This window comes from Sturnira hondurensis, unplaced genomic scaffold (genome assembly GCF_014824575.4).
Source record: "Sturnira hondurensis isolate 20B ecotype Veracruz unplaced genomic scaffold, ASM1482457v3 Scaffold0008948, whole genome shotgun sequence".
Lineage (NCBI taxonomy): Eukaryota > Metazoa > Chordata > Mammalia > Chiroptera > Phyllostomidae > Sturnira > Sturnira hondurensis.
Genome location: NW_028081579.1, coordinates 2657686 through 2676343, shown reverse-complemented (window position 1 = coordinate 2676343; position 18658 = coordinate 2657686). Strand labels below are relative to the sequence as shown.

Sequence of the window (18658 nt, the reverse complement as noted above, 5' to 3'; positions counted from 1 at the left end):
TAACAAAAGACTCTAAAAATGGTGAAAATGCTATTTAAAATAGGACAATGCTATAACCAAAATAAAAATCCATTTCAGGCTGAAAGAAATAAAGGTCTTCTTTGTGGCTTCAGTGGTAACTTATGCGGAGGTTCATATGGACCATCCTTTAACCTGTGGGACAAGGCAAACCACAAAAACCGTAATTAAAAAAATAAAGAAGAACCACCCCACTGATCCACATTCTTTCTAAAAATGCTACTTGCAAACCCTGTTTCAAGTCTTAGAAATCAAAAGAGTTTGGAGTGGGATAGTTAAAATGTTTGTCCTTGTTACCAAATTTGTTCCTGTATTCTGTCCTGTGGCTGCTTGGTTGTGACTCTGATGCTTTTCCCACAGAAGATGCGTGAGTAATTCCTATCTATGGCAATTTCATTCCTCTGTATGCTTCATTTTGCTTCCTGGTAAGTTAGGAAATCTAAGAGAAGAGGTGAAGATGCTGATTTTAAGAATCAGTAATTTATTAGCACATTAACTAAATTCCTCTTGATGCAAAAAGGGTAACCTTAATTTAGTTCTCACTTGGGGTGAAATTTCACTTAACATCTTTTCCAGCAAGCCCCTAAACTGCCTCCATTTGAAGTGGGAGAAATCCCTTCTTTTCGGGTAATTGCTTTGTCATTTGATGAACTTTTGCAAAGGCCCTTGACCAAGTGAAATATTCACTTCAAATCTTTACAGGAAGTAATTTTCTTTGTTTTTGAAACCTACTTTTAGGATTCATCATCAAACTTTTATTCCATTACTTTAGAATGGAAACCATAAATGAAGTTACTCCTAATTCTCAGTATATGTGTGTGTGATATTTATTCATAAATAAACAATATCCTATTGATTTTCCAGGGACTGTTCTGCTAGTAACCAAGAATATAGTGATGAACAAAATGCACATTATCCCTGGCCTCCTAGAGCCTCGTGGGCTTGTTATTAGTGTTGAGTTTTCTTAGGGCTGTTACGTGATTTCAGTATTCTCTAACAGACAAAGTGAAAGAAGCCAGTACATTGACGCAATTTTAATTCACCCTTCTATGTCAATCGCTTTCCGACACTGAGTTAGGGGCATGCGCAAAGTACCTCCATTATCTTTGGCGAGCACTTACCTAATGGCGTCACCCATTGCGCCCGTGCTGCCATAGACTGATCGGGATCCAGCAGGCTGTCTAGACACCTGGTTGACTAACAAAGTCTTAATTAAGCCCTTTGGATAAATTGGATAAATTATACCAAAGTAATTTAAAATTCTAAAACTTAGAGATATATAAAGAAGGAAATATAGTTTTAACCCTTCTCTTTGTTCTAAGTTTAAAATGGAGTGAAACAAAAGTAAAAATGCCAAATTTTACATATTTTGATTGTTCCATGTCTACCTCTTATTTTTATTGATCATATAAATTGATAATAATTGATATCATGATTGATTAGTGAGCCTAATTTTTCAAGGTTACCTACAAGGGAGCAATGTTAGTTTGTTTAAAATATAGGTAACTTCCCCGGCTGGTGTAGCTCAGTGGATTGAGTGCGGGCCTGCAAACCAGACGATCGCGGTTCGATTCCCAGTCAGGGCACATGCCTGGGTTGCGGGCCAGTTCCCAGCAGGGGATGCACAAGAAGCAACCATACATTGATATTTCTCTTCCTCTCTCCTTCCCTTCCCCTCTAAAGATAAATAAATAAATATTTAAAAAATAATAATAAAATAAAATATAGGTAACTTTTCAGTACCTTGTCTAACTTAGATATTAGTGACATCGAATAAGGAATGTCACATTCCTTTTAGGGGGGCTTACAACAACTTAAGTGTATTATCTCAACAATTCTGGAGGTCAGAGGTCCAAAATCAGTTTCACTGGGGTAACTCACATCAAGGAATGGGCAGGCCGCATCCATTCTGGGAGGTCCAGGAGAGTCTGATTCTAGAGACCACCTGCATCCTTGGCTCGAGGTCCTTTCTCTGTCTTCAAAGCCAGAGAATAGCAGTCTTCCACTCTCTGCCTCTGACTCCACTTCCACAGTCACATCTTCTCTCTTAGGAATGTCAGATTTCTAATCTAAGCATAGTTGGATATATAGCTGTTAACTTTTGCTGTGTTCTATTTAGTCTGGGAAGTCAACCCCAGGTTTTTGCTTAATTTCAAGTTGGGAAGCAATTTCTTGGTGTTAAAAGTAGAGCCAAACCAAGCGTGGTAAATAAAATGACCCAGGCATGGCGATGCCTGAGTACAATACACTCTCACTTTCTCATTATCTTCCTGTGTAACACACCCTCTTGTTCACAATATTTAAAACCTTAGAACTATTTGTAAAAGATATAACCTAGAGCTCACTATATTATAACTTGCTACTACTGAGAATTTCTTATACATTCATCTTTACAGAAGATTTTGTATTTGTAAAAATGCAAATAGACTTCATGTGATATATATCTGTAGTAGGCACACCTGAAACACAGCTGTTCAGAATGTGGCATTTGTGGAATAAGCACTCAAAAATATTTCTGAATGAATGAATGGTAATGCTTGATACAGTGGCATATCTGAGGAGCTAAATTAGTCTATCCATATTATTTCTTTGCATCATTTACTCTAATGACTCAAAATATTTTTATACAGCAAAATAGTTTGGGGAGCCTTGGCTGGTGTAGCTCACTGGATTGAGCGCAGGCCTGCGAACCACACGATCGTGGTTCGATTCCCAGTCAGGGCACATGCCTGGGTTGCAGGCCAGTTCCCAGCAGGGGACTCACGAGAGGCAACCACACATTGATATTTCTCTCCTTCTCTCCTTCCCTTCCTCTCTAAAAATAAATAAATAAAATCTTTTAAAAAACAGTTTGGGGAAAAGGATTCAATTAGCTTTATTAATGTGAAAGTTACAGTAGAAATCAACAATCAAATTAATTTAGTAAATGATTAGTAATAATGGTTTGAAATTAAATGTCGTTGCATGAACCCATTTGTTTTTCTTCTTCTTTTTTTAAAAAATAAATGTAGTCCCAGTTGACAACAAATAGGAGTGATTTTGTACGTAGGACAGAGATGGTAGTCCCATTATTACAGAGATGTAATAATAAAACACAGATATAGTTGGTAGCCTTTTTTTCAATCACATATTTTAAAAAAAAACCATGTTTTTAAAGAACCTACTATTTAGGTTCAATGGGAGGAGAAGCTTAATGGGTAAGATTCTTGATGGGAAGTCAGAGATGTGCCATTGGATAAATTTCTGCTTAGCGTTGGTTTTGTTTTTTGATTTTTGCTTTTGCTTCTCTCTCTCCCTCTAGAATTCTTTATTGCTATTGGAATTTCATTTTAATAATTATCATTACCTAGTTAATTTAGGCATAGCTTTATGAGAAATAAAGACTAACTTTTCTCCTTTCACAGTCCTGCCCACACAAAACCAATGTTATGGAAACCATCCCATGTAGAGGGTAGGAAAGATGCAGCCCACACTCACTTCAAGAACCATAAAAATTTTGTAATCTTCGTTGCCTGACTATCATCTTGTGTTTGCAATAGTAGAGGTTGTAGAAACTATGTAAACTTAATTCACAGTATTGATCTGAAAGTTATATCTAAGCATATACTCTACTTCAGCTTACATAGTTTATAACTTTACCAACATTTCAGTACTGATGGAAATTCTCAGATCTCATGACAGCCATAAAATATTGGAGAGACCTGAATGCAGTGGATCAAACAAATAATAAAAGGCCCTGGCGAGGTAGCTCAGTTGGTTAGAGCATCGTCCGAATGAATATACCAAGGTTGTGGGTTCAATCCCTGGTCAGGACACATACAAAAATTAACCAATGAATGCATAAAGCAGTGGAACAACAAACTGGTGTTTCTCTCTCTCTCCCCCTTCCTCTCTCTTTCTAAAGTCAATAAATTAAAAGAATTTTTAAAAGAAAAGAGCCTTTTTATAATACATACACTCTTCAGTTCCTTTTTAATCTCAAAGATCTTTTTTAATAGTTTATTTATTTAGTTTTAGAGAAAGGGGAAGGGAAGGAGAAAGAGTGGGAGAGAAACATCAGTGTATGGTTGCCTCTCATGTGGAGACCTGGCCTGCAACCCAGGCATGTGCCCTGACTGGGAATTGAACCAGTGACCCCTTTGCTTCACAGGCCCCTGCTCAATCCACTGAGCTACACCAGCCAGGGCTAATCTCAAAGATCTTGATAGGAGGATTAACAGGGAGATGAATGCTTGATTCAAATTGTCAGAGCATATGTGAGTACATTTTATCAATGACATTTTTTAACTAAGCTAAGATTTTTAACTCAATCTTTTCTTGAAAAAGACATTGTCCTATGGAGAACAGACTGACAGATGTCAGAGGGGAGGAAGGCTGGGTAAAATAGGTGAAGGGATTAAACAAAAACAACAACAAAAACCTCACAGACACAGATGACAGTAGAGTGATTACCAGAGAGAAAGGGAGATGGGGGCAGGTAAAAATGGTGACAGAAGGAGACTAGACTTTGAATGATGAACACACAATAAAATATGCACATGATATCTTATAGAATTGTACACTTGAAACATAATTTTATTAACCAATGTAACCCAAATAAATTCAATGTTAAGAATCTGTTATTTTTAAAAAGACTTTATTTATTTTTGTAGAGAGGGAAAGGGAGAGACCAAGAGAGAGAGAAACATCAATGTGAGAGATACACAGATTGGTTGCACCCCTGCTGGGACCTGGCCTGCAACCCAGGCATGTGCCCTGACTGGGAATCAAACCAGTAACCTTCCAATTCATAGGCCGGCAATCAATCCACTGAGCCATACCAGTCAGGGCTTAAAAATCTATTATTAAGATAATACTCAACGTCCTGGCCAGATGGCTCAGTTGGTTGGAGCATCATACATACACCAAAAGGTTGTGGGTTCGATCCCCAGTCGTCGTGTATTAGAGGCAACTGATCAATTGATCAATGTTTCTCTCTCACATTGGTGTTTCTTGCCCAAGCGCTCTCTCTCTCTCCACCCCTCTCCCTAACCCTTCCTCTCTAAAAAGTCAATAAATACATCTTTGGGTGAGAATTTAAAAAAATACTCCCCCCAAATAAATAAATAATAAAAGTAAATAATAATTTCACTAGCTATTTGTGTTGATAATCTGTTTTATAATAAAAATCTTAAAAGTGGTATTCATCTATGATCCATCCCTATTTATTATGTACTTATCATGAAATTTCTGTGGCATCCTTTTCAAAATATTTCATATGAATTTATATAATATATAATTGTCCTTTATCCTCTTTTTCCTTCAGTAAATTGATCTTGTGATAATTACTTTGGCTTCCTACATCTCTGATATTATCAATGTTTCCCTCATTTTCTTTAGTACAATTACAAATACAATTGTATTTTAACTATCATTATTATACTGTTCAATTCTAGATAAGTAAATTATACTCATGTCCAAATTCACCACAATTTATTATTAACATTGACTTGCTGACAATAATACCAAAAAACATTTTAGGCCTAAAGTTTTACAAAAATGAGATCTATTTTTAAAATAAGATCTATTTTTAATCCTTATTTATTAATAGTGAACCTGTTAATTTTTTTTAAAATGTTGGGGGTAAGGCAGAATGCACAATACCATCAGAGTATTGTTAGATTGGTAATATTTTCTAATATATTATTTAGCTTTGATAATGAGTGACTCATGAATATATCTTGACTGTTGAAATACAGAACAGTCATTAAATTTTAATTTAAAAAGAGAGTGCGTGCTGTGGGCAGTGAACCATATTAGGTATGACGTCAACTTCAGCAAGCAGTGTTCTGCAAACACTCCATATTTTCCAGGTGTCATCCCAGTCCAGAAAGTCTTGTTTCCATGCCACTGGTGATCAGATTACAACGTGCAGCGTCACCACTCTCTGTCTGTCCACTTCAGGGCTCTCTACTGATCAGCACCATTCCTTTATTGTGATTTTCAGGCACCCGATGCCGTGTCTCTTCCCCGACTTCTGCATTCACACTAAGAAACACCAGTATCAGTGCCATTCATCTGTCCTATTCTCTTGCCTCCTGTGGCTAATAATGTTTTCTTCTTCTCCACTTCAGCTACAATGGCTGTTGTCATCACTCAGAACTTTTCTACATCTGAAATCCCAAGATCAAAGTTGCTTCTTTGACAGTAAACACAGCCTCTCTCCAACTTCTCTTGCTCTTCGGCTTCAGCACAAATAAGACCACATCTAGTCCCTTGGTCCCTCCGTTTTTTCCTGCACTAACAGCCCCTTGCAGACTCGCCTTCTTCTCCACATAATCTGGATTCTAGGTTTAATCTCTTTCTCCCCAGGACAGTCTTCTTATACCCTTGTCTTTCTTGGCCCACATGCCCAGGAAGTCATATGTAACCTCTTTTTCTCTCACCATAATTTGCTCTCACCCTATATCCCCCAAAGTATAGGTTAAAGAAGAAAAAAGTCACAGTACTATGATGGTCAGTGTCTCCCACAAATTTGGTAGTCTCAGGCTGCATCTGGGTCATCACTACCACCTGACTTTCCTTTCACATGCCCGTGGTCCCTTTCTTGTCCCACTAAACTGTCACCATCCTCTGCCAGCCTCTTTTCCCCACCCTCTGCTTTCAGCAGAGATCCAGGCAGCAAACTGCATCTAACAAGCATACGCTCAGTCAGTTAATTTCCTTACACCCACGAAATGATCTACAGTTGTATTCTTTCCACTTATTTCCCTGTAGTCTCCAAGGGAAAGTTGTCCAGTCTGATTTTCAATGATTATTCTTTGAAATAGTCATGCTTGTAACTCCATCCTCTGAGAACCTCTTTTAAAAGGTCTCATCTTCATCCCTCATACTGTAGTGTCTTCCTCTAGTTTTCCCTCCCATGGTTCATAAACATATTCCTGGGCCATCTGTTTCTTTAAAAATGTCTACAGCCTAACATCCCCCTCTAACTGCAGCCCTTTTCACTTTCTAACCAAGCTATTATAAAACAGCCAATAGTCGGTCACCACTTTTTCACATTCCATTCAGGCTTCCATCATGCCATTAAAACGGCACTGAAAGGGTTGTCATTTCTTAATCAAATGAACACTTTTCACTTTGATCTGGTTTAAGTATTTAACCCTGTCAATCAATCCCTTCTTGAAATTCCTTGCTCTGGATTCTGTTACAGCACCTACTCTCCATCCATTTTTCACTTCCTTATTCTCTCAAGTTCTTTTGTCAACCTCTTTCCTTTAAAAATTTGTATTCATTCTGGTCCTGTCATCTTCCCACCTCATTTCTCCTTTTATATTTTTCTCTTTAAACATTCCCATCCACTTCCATGGCTTCAGTGGCAACTTAGAGCAAGACCTAGTTAGTCATGGCCCACCAGCCTCATTCCTGTCGTTCTCTACCTCCTACTTTATGTCTCATAAACTTCGAATTCTTTCTTTAACACATACCTTTATATACAGTGTCTACTTAACATCCCCACTTACTATCCCAGCAACATCTCAAATTTGTGGGTACCAAACTGGATTCACCTGCGCACACACATACTCCCCAACAAAAGTCTGCTGCTCTTCCTCTCCATTGTCTTGGTTAGTATATCAGTGTCTGTCTGGTCACCACACCAGAGGCTGGGCATCACTATTCTTGACCACCCCATCTCCCCCCTTCCTACTCTCAAAGGCACTAAGTCCTGACTCCGTGTTCCAGAGAGCTTTCAAATTCATCTCCTTCCTTCTATCTACACTGCTGCAGCTCTGATTCAGATCTCACTAGGATTATTTTTCATTGTGATTTATCTTCAAAACATAAAATTCACCATTTAAACTATGTTAAGTGTACGGTTTTGTGGCTTTAAGTACATTCATGTTGTTGTGCTCAACAGTATTATTTTAACAAGAAACTATCTGGACTTCTCACCTATAGGCTAACCTGCCTTCATCCCATTCCTATATTCTTGCCAGTGTGGTCTTTTTAAAATGAAAATACTGGTACTAGATAAGTTAAAAAAAACCCTTTCATTGCTTCCCACTGTCTCCATTAGTGGTCTCATCACAGGTTTCACAGGTCCAAGCTTAAGTGAGAAAAAAATAATGTATCTAGTTTTTCTAAATTTTTTCGACGTAATGGGTGGAGTGAATTAATGAATAGCAATATTAATCCTGATAAGAAATACTGAAACATACGAAGGAGGTGACATAAGTTTTGTTTTACGTATGCTGAGGAGCATAGGCCTTTGGAAGAAGCAAGAGGAGATGTCTTAAAGGTGGTTGGATATGTGAGTCAGATTCAGGAGAGAGTTTGTAGATGGAGGGAGGTCTGTATTTGGACGTCTTCTGCATTTTTTTAAAGATTGCATTTATTTATATTTTGAGAGAGGGTAAGAGAGGGAGAGAAACGTCAATGTGTGGTTGCCTCTTACACACCCTCTACTGGGGACCTGGCCTGCAACCCAGGTGTGTGCCCTGACTGGGAATCAAACCACCAACCCTTTGGCTCACAGGCTGACACTCAACCCACTGAGCCACACCAGCCAGGGCTGGAAGTCATCAGCATGTAAGTGGAATCAAGGGAGCAAGAACATGTCTTGAGGAAATCGTGAAAAGTGTAAAGAAAAGTTGGTAAAGTAAATTGACATTAAAAAGATTAGCAGAGAAAGAACAGCCATTATAGCACAAGAAAAAATACATTTAAAGTTTTCCCACAGTGCTGCCATGGTTGAAGGAGGGCAGGTCTTTCACACAAATGGCAAACTATATGGGCAGCCCTTTTCATGGTTTTTCTGTCTCCTCTGCTAAGGATGATTGTTATCCATCTCTCTTGAATATTCCTGGTTGTTTCTCCATGAAAAAAAATTTATAGTCAAATCTATTTGATGGGGCAGCCCCATTGCCTAAATAATAGGAATGGTTTTTCTGGAATAATTGGTCTGGCCAAGAAGAATGCTACTTTTACATTGACAAATACAAAACTTACTCTCAAAAATAGAATCTGTAATGAGATTTTTACTTCAGTACAGTCCAACCAATAATGAGGAATTTGTTCTGTTTTTACTCCTGTCTGTCACTTTGCAACAAATTATCAAGTCGATAAGAGTAATTCAGGCCCACAAAAATGTAAAAATAAGGCTTAAAAGTCATGGTACTTTTGGAAATGGTATCGCACAGTGGGGAAAGCCGTCGTAGCTACCTCGTACTGCAGCGGAACTCACTAGCAGTTATCTCTGATCAAAGTACTTTTGATTTTGTCACGGAGATATAATGAAAATTACTTATGTGTGTATATCCCTTCTCATAGTTCCTGGCACAGGATGTATGTATCCTAGTATGTATCTATTGAGCATTACTGCCTTTTAAAGTATATCACAATATTTTTAAGAGTGAAAATGAGAAAGTAAACCAGTTAGGAAAATTGTAAATAACGTATGGTTTATCTGCTTAATGGAAAACTATGTATTTCTGTAGACACAGACAACAGTGTGGTTATAGCCAGCGGGAGAGGGGGTGGGGAGGGTGGAGGTGCACAAAGGATGGATAAATAGGGATGGAAAGAGATTTGCTTTTGGGTGATGGGCACATGCAGCGTGTAGATGGTGTGTTACTGATTTGCACCCTTAAAACCTGTACGGCTTGATAAGCTATCATCACCCTAATAAATTCAGTAAGTAAATAAAATAAAAAATAAAACTATAAGGTCTGTTCAGGTAAGTCCAGCCATTATTAATATAACAAGAATGGTTTGTAGCCCTGGCTGGTGTAGCTCAGTGGATTGAGCACGGGCCTGTGAACCAGAGGATCGCGGTTCGATTCCCAGCCAGGGCACATGCCTGGGTTGCAGGCTGGTTCCCTGTAGGCCAACTCCCAGCAGGGGACACATGAAAGGCAACCATACATTGATATTTCTCTCCCTCTCTCCTTCCTCTCTGAAGATAAATAAATAAAATCTTTAAAAAAAAAAAAAGAATGGTTTGAGCAACATTGATGTAACCTGGCAGCCAAGGAGAGTGGACTGGAATGCACATGTGAGAACCATGACAACTTCCCTCTCTAGTCAGTGGGTGCATTAGAGTGAGCATGTGTACTGTGTGGCCATCGCATTCAAAAGGGCTGAACAAGTAGAGCAACCAAACGGCACCAAATTTTACTTTAAGCTTGAACATTCCTCCACGGAAGCTATTCAGATGATTCAGAAGGCCGCAGCCGTGGGCAACTGACAATCGGCAGCTTCATCACCCTAACAAGCCCACTCATGTATCACTTCTCGTATGGGGTTTTTTGGTGAAACATCAAATCACCCAGATGACTCAACCCCTCTACAGCCCAGATTTGGTGCCCTGTGACTTCTGGCTTTTCCCCAAACTAAAATCACCTTTGAAAGGGAAGAGATTACAGCCCTGGCTGGTGTGGCTCAGTGGATTGAGCACCACCCTGCAAACCAAAGGGTCACTGGTGGGATTCCCAGTCAGGGCACCTGCCTGGGTTGTGGGCCAGGTCCTCAGTGGGGAGTGTGTAAGAGGCAATTACACATTGATGTTTCTCTCTCTCTCTCTTTCCACCTCCCTTCCCCTCAGTTTAAAAATTAAATAAAATCTTTAAAAAAAGAAAGAGAAGAGATTACAGATCATCAATGAGATTCAGGAAAATATGATACGGCACCTGTTGGCAATTCCAACAAAGGATTTTGCAGAGTGTTTTGAACAGTGGGAAGGACACTGGGAGAACCGTGCGAGGTCCCAAGGTGCCTGCTTTGAAGGGGATTGAGGCGTCATTTTCCTGTGTACAGTGTTCCCTGTGTCTTGTATCTTCTTCAATAAATGGCTCTATTTTTCATAGAGTGTGGCTGGATACTTTCTGGACAGACCGTCTATGTATTTCATTGTACTACATACCTATTAAATAGATACATAGAAAATATAAAAATAATTTCAATCAAAAAATAGGATTTCTCTCTAAAACTTAACTGTAACTACATTTTTCAAGTTTATATAGAAATTATAGCAAAAATAAATAGAAACTACTAACTCCTAATTATGTGCAATGTCATCAATTTACTCTTCTATAATTAGTGTTACTTAAAATAGCAGATGAAATACACCAACAAATATGCTCCCAATTTGACTTCAGCAAAAATTTGAGGAAAACTTTTATGCAGCTATTCAGACAAATAATCCATTAACCCATCATCTGAAATCCTTGGTTTCCCAGTAACCCAGATTCTAGTCGAAGTAGAACAAGAAAGGAATGGAAGAAGAACAAGAGCAAGTGGAAGGAGTAGAAGTAGAACAAGAACAACCGGAAGAAGAACAAGGAAACCAGGCCCAGATTTGTCGCCGTTACCACCCAACCTTGTAATTGGGTCTACTTATCTACACTTCAGTTTCCTCGTACTTAAAATGGAGAAACTCTAATCCTAGCTCTAACCATTTTTCTGTGTCATGAAGCCCTTGGGAAGCTATTGTTGAGTAAACTGTAGAGTCGTTGGGGCCTATTTCAGTAAGCGACATAATTTTTTAAAGGATATTATCAATTTGGACAGTAAAGAGTAGCCTACAGGCAAATCCTGCAAGGTGTTTCAACAGACATGCACACCTACCTTCCTGTTGGCACAGTCAGCGTTTGGCAGGTGTATTTCATTCCTTACAGGAAGGAATAGGTGCTTCATTGTGTTTCAGAAGTCAGTACGCTTTTACAAAACTAAGTAATTGACATTTTTCTCATTTCTGAGATCAAATTTTCATAAATCATTCAACCTGGATAAACTGAGAATGTGGTCGATCTAGTAATTGTTGAAATACAGTAAAGACATTGCAAAACATGATATTTAAGTATTTCCTCCTAACCTCTTCCCTTAGCAAGATGTACTAGTTCTAAATGGGAAAAAAGTCCGGATGTATAAGAAGGAAACAAAAGTAAGAAGAGCCTATCGGTAAAGGAGAAGCCAAAAGAAGCACACAGAGTTACCTCAGTAATGTCAGATTCCACTGACTCAGAATTTGTAGTGATAGTAACAGTCATGCAGAATAGAGCTCACTTTCATAACACATTATCAGGAAGTTTTTTTAAAAATATTTTATTTAATTATTTTCTGAGAGAGGGGAAGGGAAGGAGAGAGGGAGAGAAATATCAATGTATGGTTGCCTCTCATGTGTCCCCTGCTGGGAACTGACCTGCAACCCAGGCATGTGCCCTGACTAGGACTCAAACCGCGATCATGTGGTTCACAGGCCCTCGCTCAACCCACTGAGCTACACCAGCCAGGGCTATCAGGAAGTGTTTTAATGGGGTGGGTGATTTTGTGGAGGAAGTTTATATTTAACCAACTTGAAATAATTATTTCCTGACTTTTTGTAATGCATGCGGAGAAATGCTCTTAATGTCTTCTCCAGATTCCCACTGGCAGCTATTTGTCAACAGTTAATTCAANGGTTGCCTCTCGTGTCCCCTGCTGGGAACTGACCTGCAACCCAGGCATGTGCCCTGACTAGGACTCAAACCGCGATCATGTGGTTCGCAGGCCCTCGCTCAACCCACTGAGCTACACCAGCCAGGGCTATCAGGAAGTGTTTTAATGGGGTGGGTGATTTTGTGGAGGAAGTTTATATTTAACCAACTTGAAATAATTATTTCCTGACTTTTTGTAATGCATGCGGAGAAATGCTCTTAATGTCTTCTCCAGATTCCCACTGGCAGCTATTTGTCAACAGTTAATTCAAATTAGTTATCTTTTAACAATACATTTAACATTTTTATGCTGACTTTTTCCTCCCCGCCCCCCACCATCCCAGGTAGTGAAACTTTGTCTACATTAAAGGGATTCTGTAATCCTAGGAATCGTAATATTCAGAGTGTATAAGACAGTGCTGAGTTGTATCACTGGTCCAACTTACACAAACTGCTGTCTGAATAGGGTGAACTGTCCAATGAGTCTTCTAGTTCAAGTGTTTCCACCACTAGGCCGAAGGTCCTTTGGGGAACGTCTAATACTTACGTGTAGCTGTCACTGGAGGAATCTGTAGTGGCAAACATAGCATAGATTTGCCTTTTCACTCGTTACCACATTTCTCAAAGCAACGATTTTTGATGCACCAAATTCTTTCACTTCATATTCCTGTTTTCTAACAGGACTCCGCATACACAGAATCATCCAGTAACCTGGAGTGAGTTTGCAGTGTTGGAAGCAGCTGATGAGTCGTCTGAGTCAGTGTGTGTGACACCAAGAATGCCCTCATTTCTTTAGTGTCTAGCTCGGTCCTAAGTTTATTTGCAAAGGACCCTCATGCGTGGATCCGTATAAACGAGGCGGGCTGGGGCAGACCAGACGGTGTCCCTCAGCGGTCTCTGAGGACGTAAGGCTGTGTGTCTGAGAACTGCTGGGCGTGCTTTCCATCTACAATAAAGACTTCTCTGTGCATAACACCAAGCATGCTTTCAGTTATCGTTTTATACTTTCCGTAAAGAAAATAAAAGAAAAAATAAATGGTCTGATTCCATCATCTTGGGTCAAGCAGAACTCTCACTGGTCCACATGAATGTTAGCTCCCTCCCATAAAGTAGCTTAAAAACTTCAGAATGGACTTTGGAACTTTTCACTCTATTTTCAGTATAACTGGTAAGTTTTTAATGAACTAAACATTACTTATCTTTGACTAAAAAGCCTATTTACACTACTCTGGAATACAAAGTTTTTAAATGTGCTGCAGAAAGTCTCGCTTTATCACCATCAAGTCATTTGCATATATTTAAATTATTTTCATGCCACTGAGGTTTTATTTTCACCTAATTCCTGGTTTTATTTTCAACAGGTGGCTCTATGAAAAAGAAGTATAGTGCATAAGAAACTTGCAGTATACCCACATGTCACTTTTTAGCTAAGTAACAGGCATAAGGTTGCTAGTACTTCTCTACTGGAGTGAGCACCTCTTAGGCAAAAATCAGTTTGGAGCCGTTCTGCACCCAACGTGCTGTCCTGTCGTTGCCTAGGAAATGGCAGGTTCACAGCCGTAATGCACATCGGTGAATGTATTGAAATGAGTGTCTTTTCATGTAGCGTCTAATGCTGACATAATCTGAAAATCTGGGGTAAAGTTTGTGTTGTTGCTGTTTTTTAACCTCAAATACTTGGCAGCCCACACCAGTGTGCCTTGCTTACATGACGCTTTGTTTCTCAGCACGACTCCCGGGGCTGCTTGGTCACAGGCAAGTACTGTCCTTTTTCAGCCAAAACATTCCAGACAATAACTGCACTTTCTATATTCTTTTTTTCTCTTTCCACCCTCCCCACCCCCCACCCCTAACTTAGGTTGGAACGACTGGTGGATGTCCTGAGGAAAAAGGTTGGAACAGGAACCGTGAGGACAGTGATCTGACTGAAAAAACGACAGTCTGGGAAGCAATCACATCTGGTGACCAGGCTGCTTCATTCAACACTGTGTAAACACTAAAGCCTTAACTTAGCAAACAGTTGTTAGAAGTGGGACACTCCAACCACATTCCAAGCTGAGATAAAATCAAATCACAAATGTTTAACCACTTTGTTGCTGACTTGAGTTATTTATCCAAATGTATTAACTACAGACTTTTACCAAAGGGTAGCTAAAAAGTTGTAGTTTATTTTGTAACTATTTTCTATCTCCCTATATTTAATATAACTCTTTTTACTGAGAGACTATTACAGAAACATTGTGAAGTTGGTCAGGATCGTATCTTCACATGTGGTCCTTTCTGAATCAAAATGCAGCAAAGTAAATATTGTCTAAACCTTAATCCACTGTGTTAGGTCAAAACTTCAAAAACATGTACTTTTTCAATATAGGGTTTATTACTTATCTAATGAGAGAAGCTGAGACATAAGAATCTATAGTCTTCCTTCAATGCATACATGTAATCTTTGTTAGTATTAAAGAATATTAAGTATAGATACTAAGAATTAAATGTATAATTTTTTATTATAGTTTGGTACATTAAAATTAACCAAGGCATGATTTTTTCAATAAAAATATTGCTGACTGTTTTCAATAAAAAGAAGATATTGTTAATGTGTACTTGTAAATTCATGTCAATATTTTTTAATGTTTGGTCTCAGTAACTGTCTGAACTTTGTTTAAGCTGTAGAAGTTGCCAAGTCTGTGTAATAGACTGGGACACTTTTGACTCGAAAATCTGTCTGTGCCAGCATGCAAAAGGCCATCGAACATGTTAAGTATTCTTTTTTATTATTTTCATTTAGATTACCATTCGAATTTTTGTTGTGGAGAAGGAGAATCCAATATGTAATATACAGTGAAATTATAATGAAATTATAGTGAAATCATAATGTAAAAACGTGAGGTCTTGGAAAAAAGCAAATCTAGAACTTGGTTCAGGTTACCTACTTTTTTTTACTTGAGATAACTTAAAATAGTTGCAACAAAGCAGTCAATTATGACCATATGAAATTATTAATAAAACTAAGATTTATATATATGGCTGTAGGAAAAAATATCTTCTTTCTTTTAGATTGAAGAGATGAAAGGCCAACAGGAAATGAGTATGTCTAGAATTGAATGAAAAAACAAGTAGAGATTGAATTCATGAAAAGTTTATAGGCAAGTGAAAATTTTTCTAAGTCCATACAATTTTTTAAAATTTATGGGCAGTTTTATTTATTTTATTTTTATTTTCAATGTATTTTATTGATTATTACAGTTGTCCCACTTTCCCCCCTTCACTCCCCTCCACCCTGCACACCTTCTCCCACCCACATTCCCCCCTTTAGTTCATGTCCATGTGTCTTACTTATAAGTTCTTGGCTTCTACTTTTCCCATACTGTTCTTACCCTCCCCCTGTCTATTTTCTGCCTACAATTTATGCTACTTATTCTCTGTCCGTTTTCCCTATCTCTCCCCCTCCCACTCCCTTGTTGATAAGCCTCCATGTGACCTCCATTTCTGTGGTTCTGTTCCTGTTCTACTTGTTTGCTTAGTTTCTTTTTGTTTTGATTTTAGGTGTCATTGTTAATAATTGTGAGTGTACTGTCATTATACTGTTCATGTTTTTTATCTTCTTTTTCTTAGATTAGTCCCTTTAACATTTCACATAATAAGGGCTTAGTGATGATGAACTTCTTTAACTTGACCTTATCTGAGGAACACTTTATCTGCCCTTCCATTCTAAATGAAAGCTTTGCTGGATAGAGCAATCTTGGATGAAGGTCCTTGCCTTTCATGACTTGGAATCCTTCTTTCCCAAGCCCCTTTTTTCCTATAAGGTCTCTTTTGAGAAATCCGCTGACAGTCTGATGGGAACTCCATTGCAGGTAACTGCCTCCTTATCTCTTGCTGCTTCTAGGATTCTTTCCCTTATTTTAATCTTGGGTAAGTAGTTATGGTATGCCTTGGTGTGTTCCTCCTTGGGTCCAACTTCTTTGGGACTCTCTGAGCTTCCTGGACTTCCTGGAAATCTATTTCCTTTGCCAGATTGGAGAAGTTCTCCTTTATTGCTTGTTCAAATAAGTTTCCCACTTGCTCTTCCTCTTCTCCTTCTAATACTCCTATAATTTAGATATTAGAACATTTAAAGATGTCCTGGAGGTTCTTAAGCCTCTCCTCATTTTTTTTTGAATTCATCTTTCTTCATTTTTTTCTGATTGGATGTTCCTTTCTTCCTTCTGGTCCACACCATTGATTTGAGTCCCAGTTTCCTTCCCACCACAATTGGTTCCCTGTACATTTTCCTTTATTCCACTTAGGGTAGCCTTCATTTTTCATCTAATTTGAAACCAAATTTAACCATTTCTATGAGCATCCACAGAAATGGATGCTGATCACCAGTGCTTTGAACTGTGCACCTGATGGGTTGGCTATCTCTTCATCACTGAGTTGTATTTTTTTCTGGAGCTTTGATCTGTTCTTTCATTTGGGCCATTTTTTTTGTCTTGATGCGCTGTTGCATAGTGAGGATCAGAGCCTTAGGTGTTCACTAGGGCAGGTCAACTCAGTTGCTGGGTTGTGATGCTGTATGTGGAGCAGGGCTTTGAGAGGGAACAATGGTGCTTGCTCCACTTTCTGTCAGATTTCAGTCACTTCACCCGCTCCCCCCAAGCAAACTGGGCCCTTCTGGTGCTGATTCCTGGGTGAGTGGGTTTGTGTACGTCCTGAGACCCTTTGGGTCTCTCCAGTGAACTCTCCTGTGAGGCTGGGAGTTTCTCCTGGTACCTCAACCCCGACAGGTTTTTTCAACCAGTGTTTTGAGGCTTTATTTCCCTGCACTGGAACCCTGGGTTGCACTGTCTGTCTTACTCCCCAGTTTCGCCTGGTTTATCTGCCTGTGAATGTGGGACCACCTGGGTCACCAGCTGCCTTGCATGCCGCGCCCAGTTCCACAGTCCGCTGCCTCACTTGGTCTGCTAGCTGCCCTGTTTCAACCCCTCTCCATCCTGGCTCCCCGACTCTGCCCCTCCTACTGGTCTGGATGAATGTGTCTACTTTAACTCCTTGGTCGTTGGACTTCCATACAGTTCAATTTTCTGTCAGTTCTGGTTGTTTTTTGTTTTTAAATTGTTGTTGTCCTTATTTTGGTTATTCAAGGAGGCACAGTGTGTATACCTGTGCCTCCATCTTGGCCAGAAGTCTCCTAAGTCCATACAATTCTTTATTTCATCTTTAAAATGGAATTAAATTATTTTGCATTGCCTATTTTCAAGATGCACCATTCCTTCATGCACCATTGGAGATTATCCATTTGAATTTTTTTTTACTACGGTGAAGAATATAAGGTGCTTTATCACAGAGTGACAAAAGAACCATAAAGCTAGTATCAGTTTCTCCCTTATTAAATCCATTAAATTAACTGAGAGTTAGAGTCATCTCATTGAATTTAGAATTTACTCACATTGCTGCTTTTAATTATTTTTAAACTATGAGACTTAGACAATAAAGAACAATAGGGGTTAAAATAAGATACCTAGATATACACTCTGTAGTCCTGAAGAGAATTATAGCTTCTCATAGGCCAGTGACTGACTATATGAATAGAGAAATGTTAAATAATTTGCGCGTCCATGGAGTCATCTTTGGGCCCTAACTGAAGCCTGTCACAGTTCCACAAGTGAAGGAGCGGCACCTTTCACACCACAAAGGGTAAGTAAAGAGAAACAGTTGTCGCGAAACTGTCCGTTCCTGAGTCTTCTTCAAATGTGTCTCAAGAAAATTTGAGTTTTCAGCTTAGTCCTGAAGAACAGACAAATCTTTCTTGAGTTATTTTGCTTGGGGGTATATAAAGCACAAACTGTAACATAAAGATATTTTACAGTTTCCAAACATTTTGTTCTATAAATGATTAGATGAGAGCAACCAATGACTATAATCAATATCAGAACTTTTCTAGAATTTCATATTATAAGTTTACAAAACAATTCTAACATCTCCTATTGTCAGTGTAGATAATTACCCCAAAATATCACACATGCACTTGAGAATGAATTGTCGACAAAATTACAGATGCTGAGTACTATAGCCAATGTTACCATTAATTGATTTCTTACACTTAAAAATGTCCACCAACGTTTCAAATTCTCTTTTTTGTATGAAGGGGTAACCTTGTCCACTGAGAATCAGTTCTCTGCATATTCAGTAATAAAGCAACTTCAGAG

The 18658-nt window shown here is 38.8% G+C and overlaps 1 protein-coding gene across 5 annotated transcripts in view; it reads left to right on the top strand.

Annotated features, from left to right (window-relative positions):
* The window catches only part of MIPOL1 (mirror-image polydactyly 1), a 300958-nt gene extending 286343 nt beyond the window's left edge, over positions 1–14615 (top strand). For all 5 annotated transcript variants that reach the window (XM_037056425.1, XM_037056427.1, XM_037056428.1 and 2 more), the window contains one exon: positions 14329–14615. In XM_037056425.1, coding sequence (XP_036912320.1) covers positions 14329–14395 — 67 coding nt within the window. In that variant the 3' untranslated portion in view covers positions 14396–14615. The remainder of the gene's footprint in view (positions 1–14328) is intronic.
* Positions 14616–18658: the final 4043 nt, after the last annotated feature.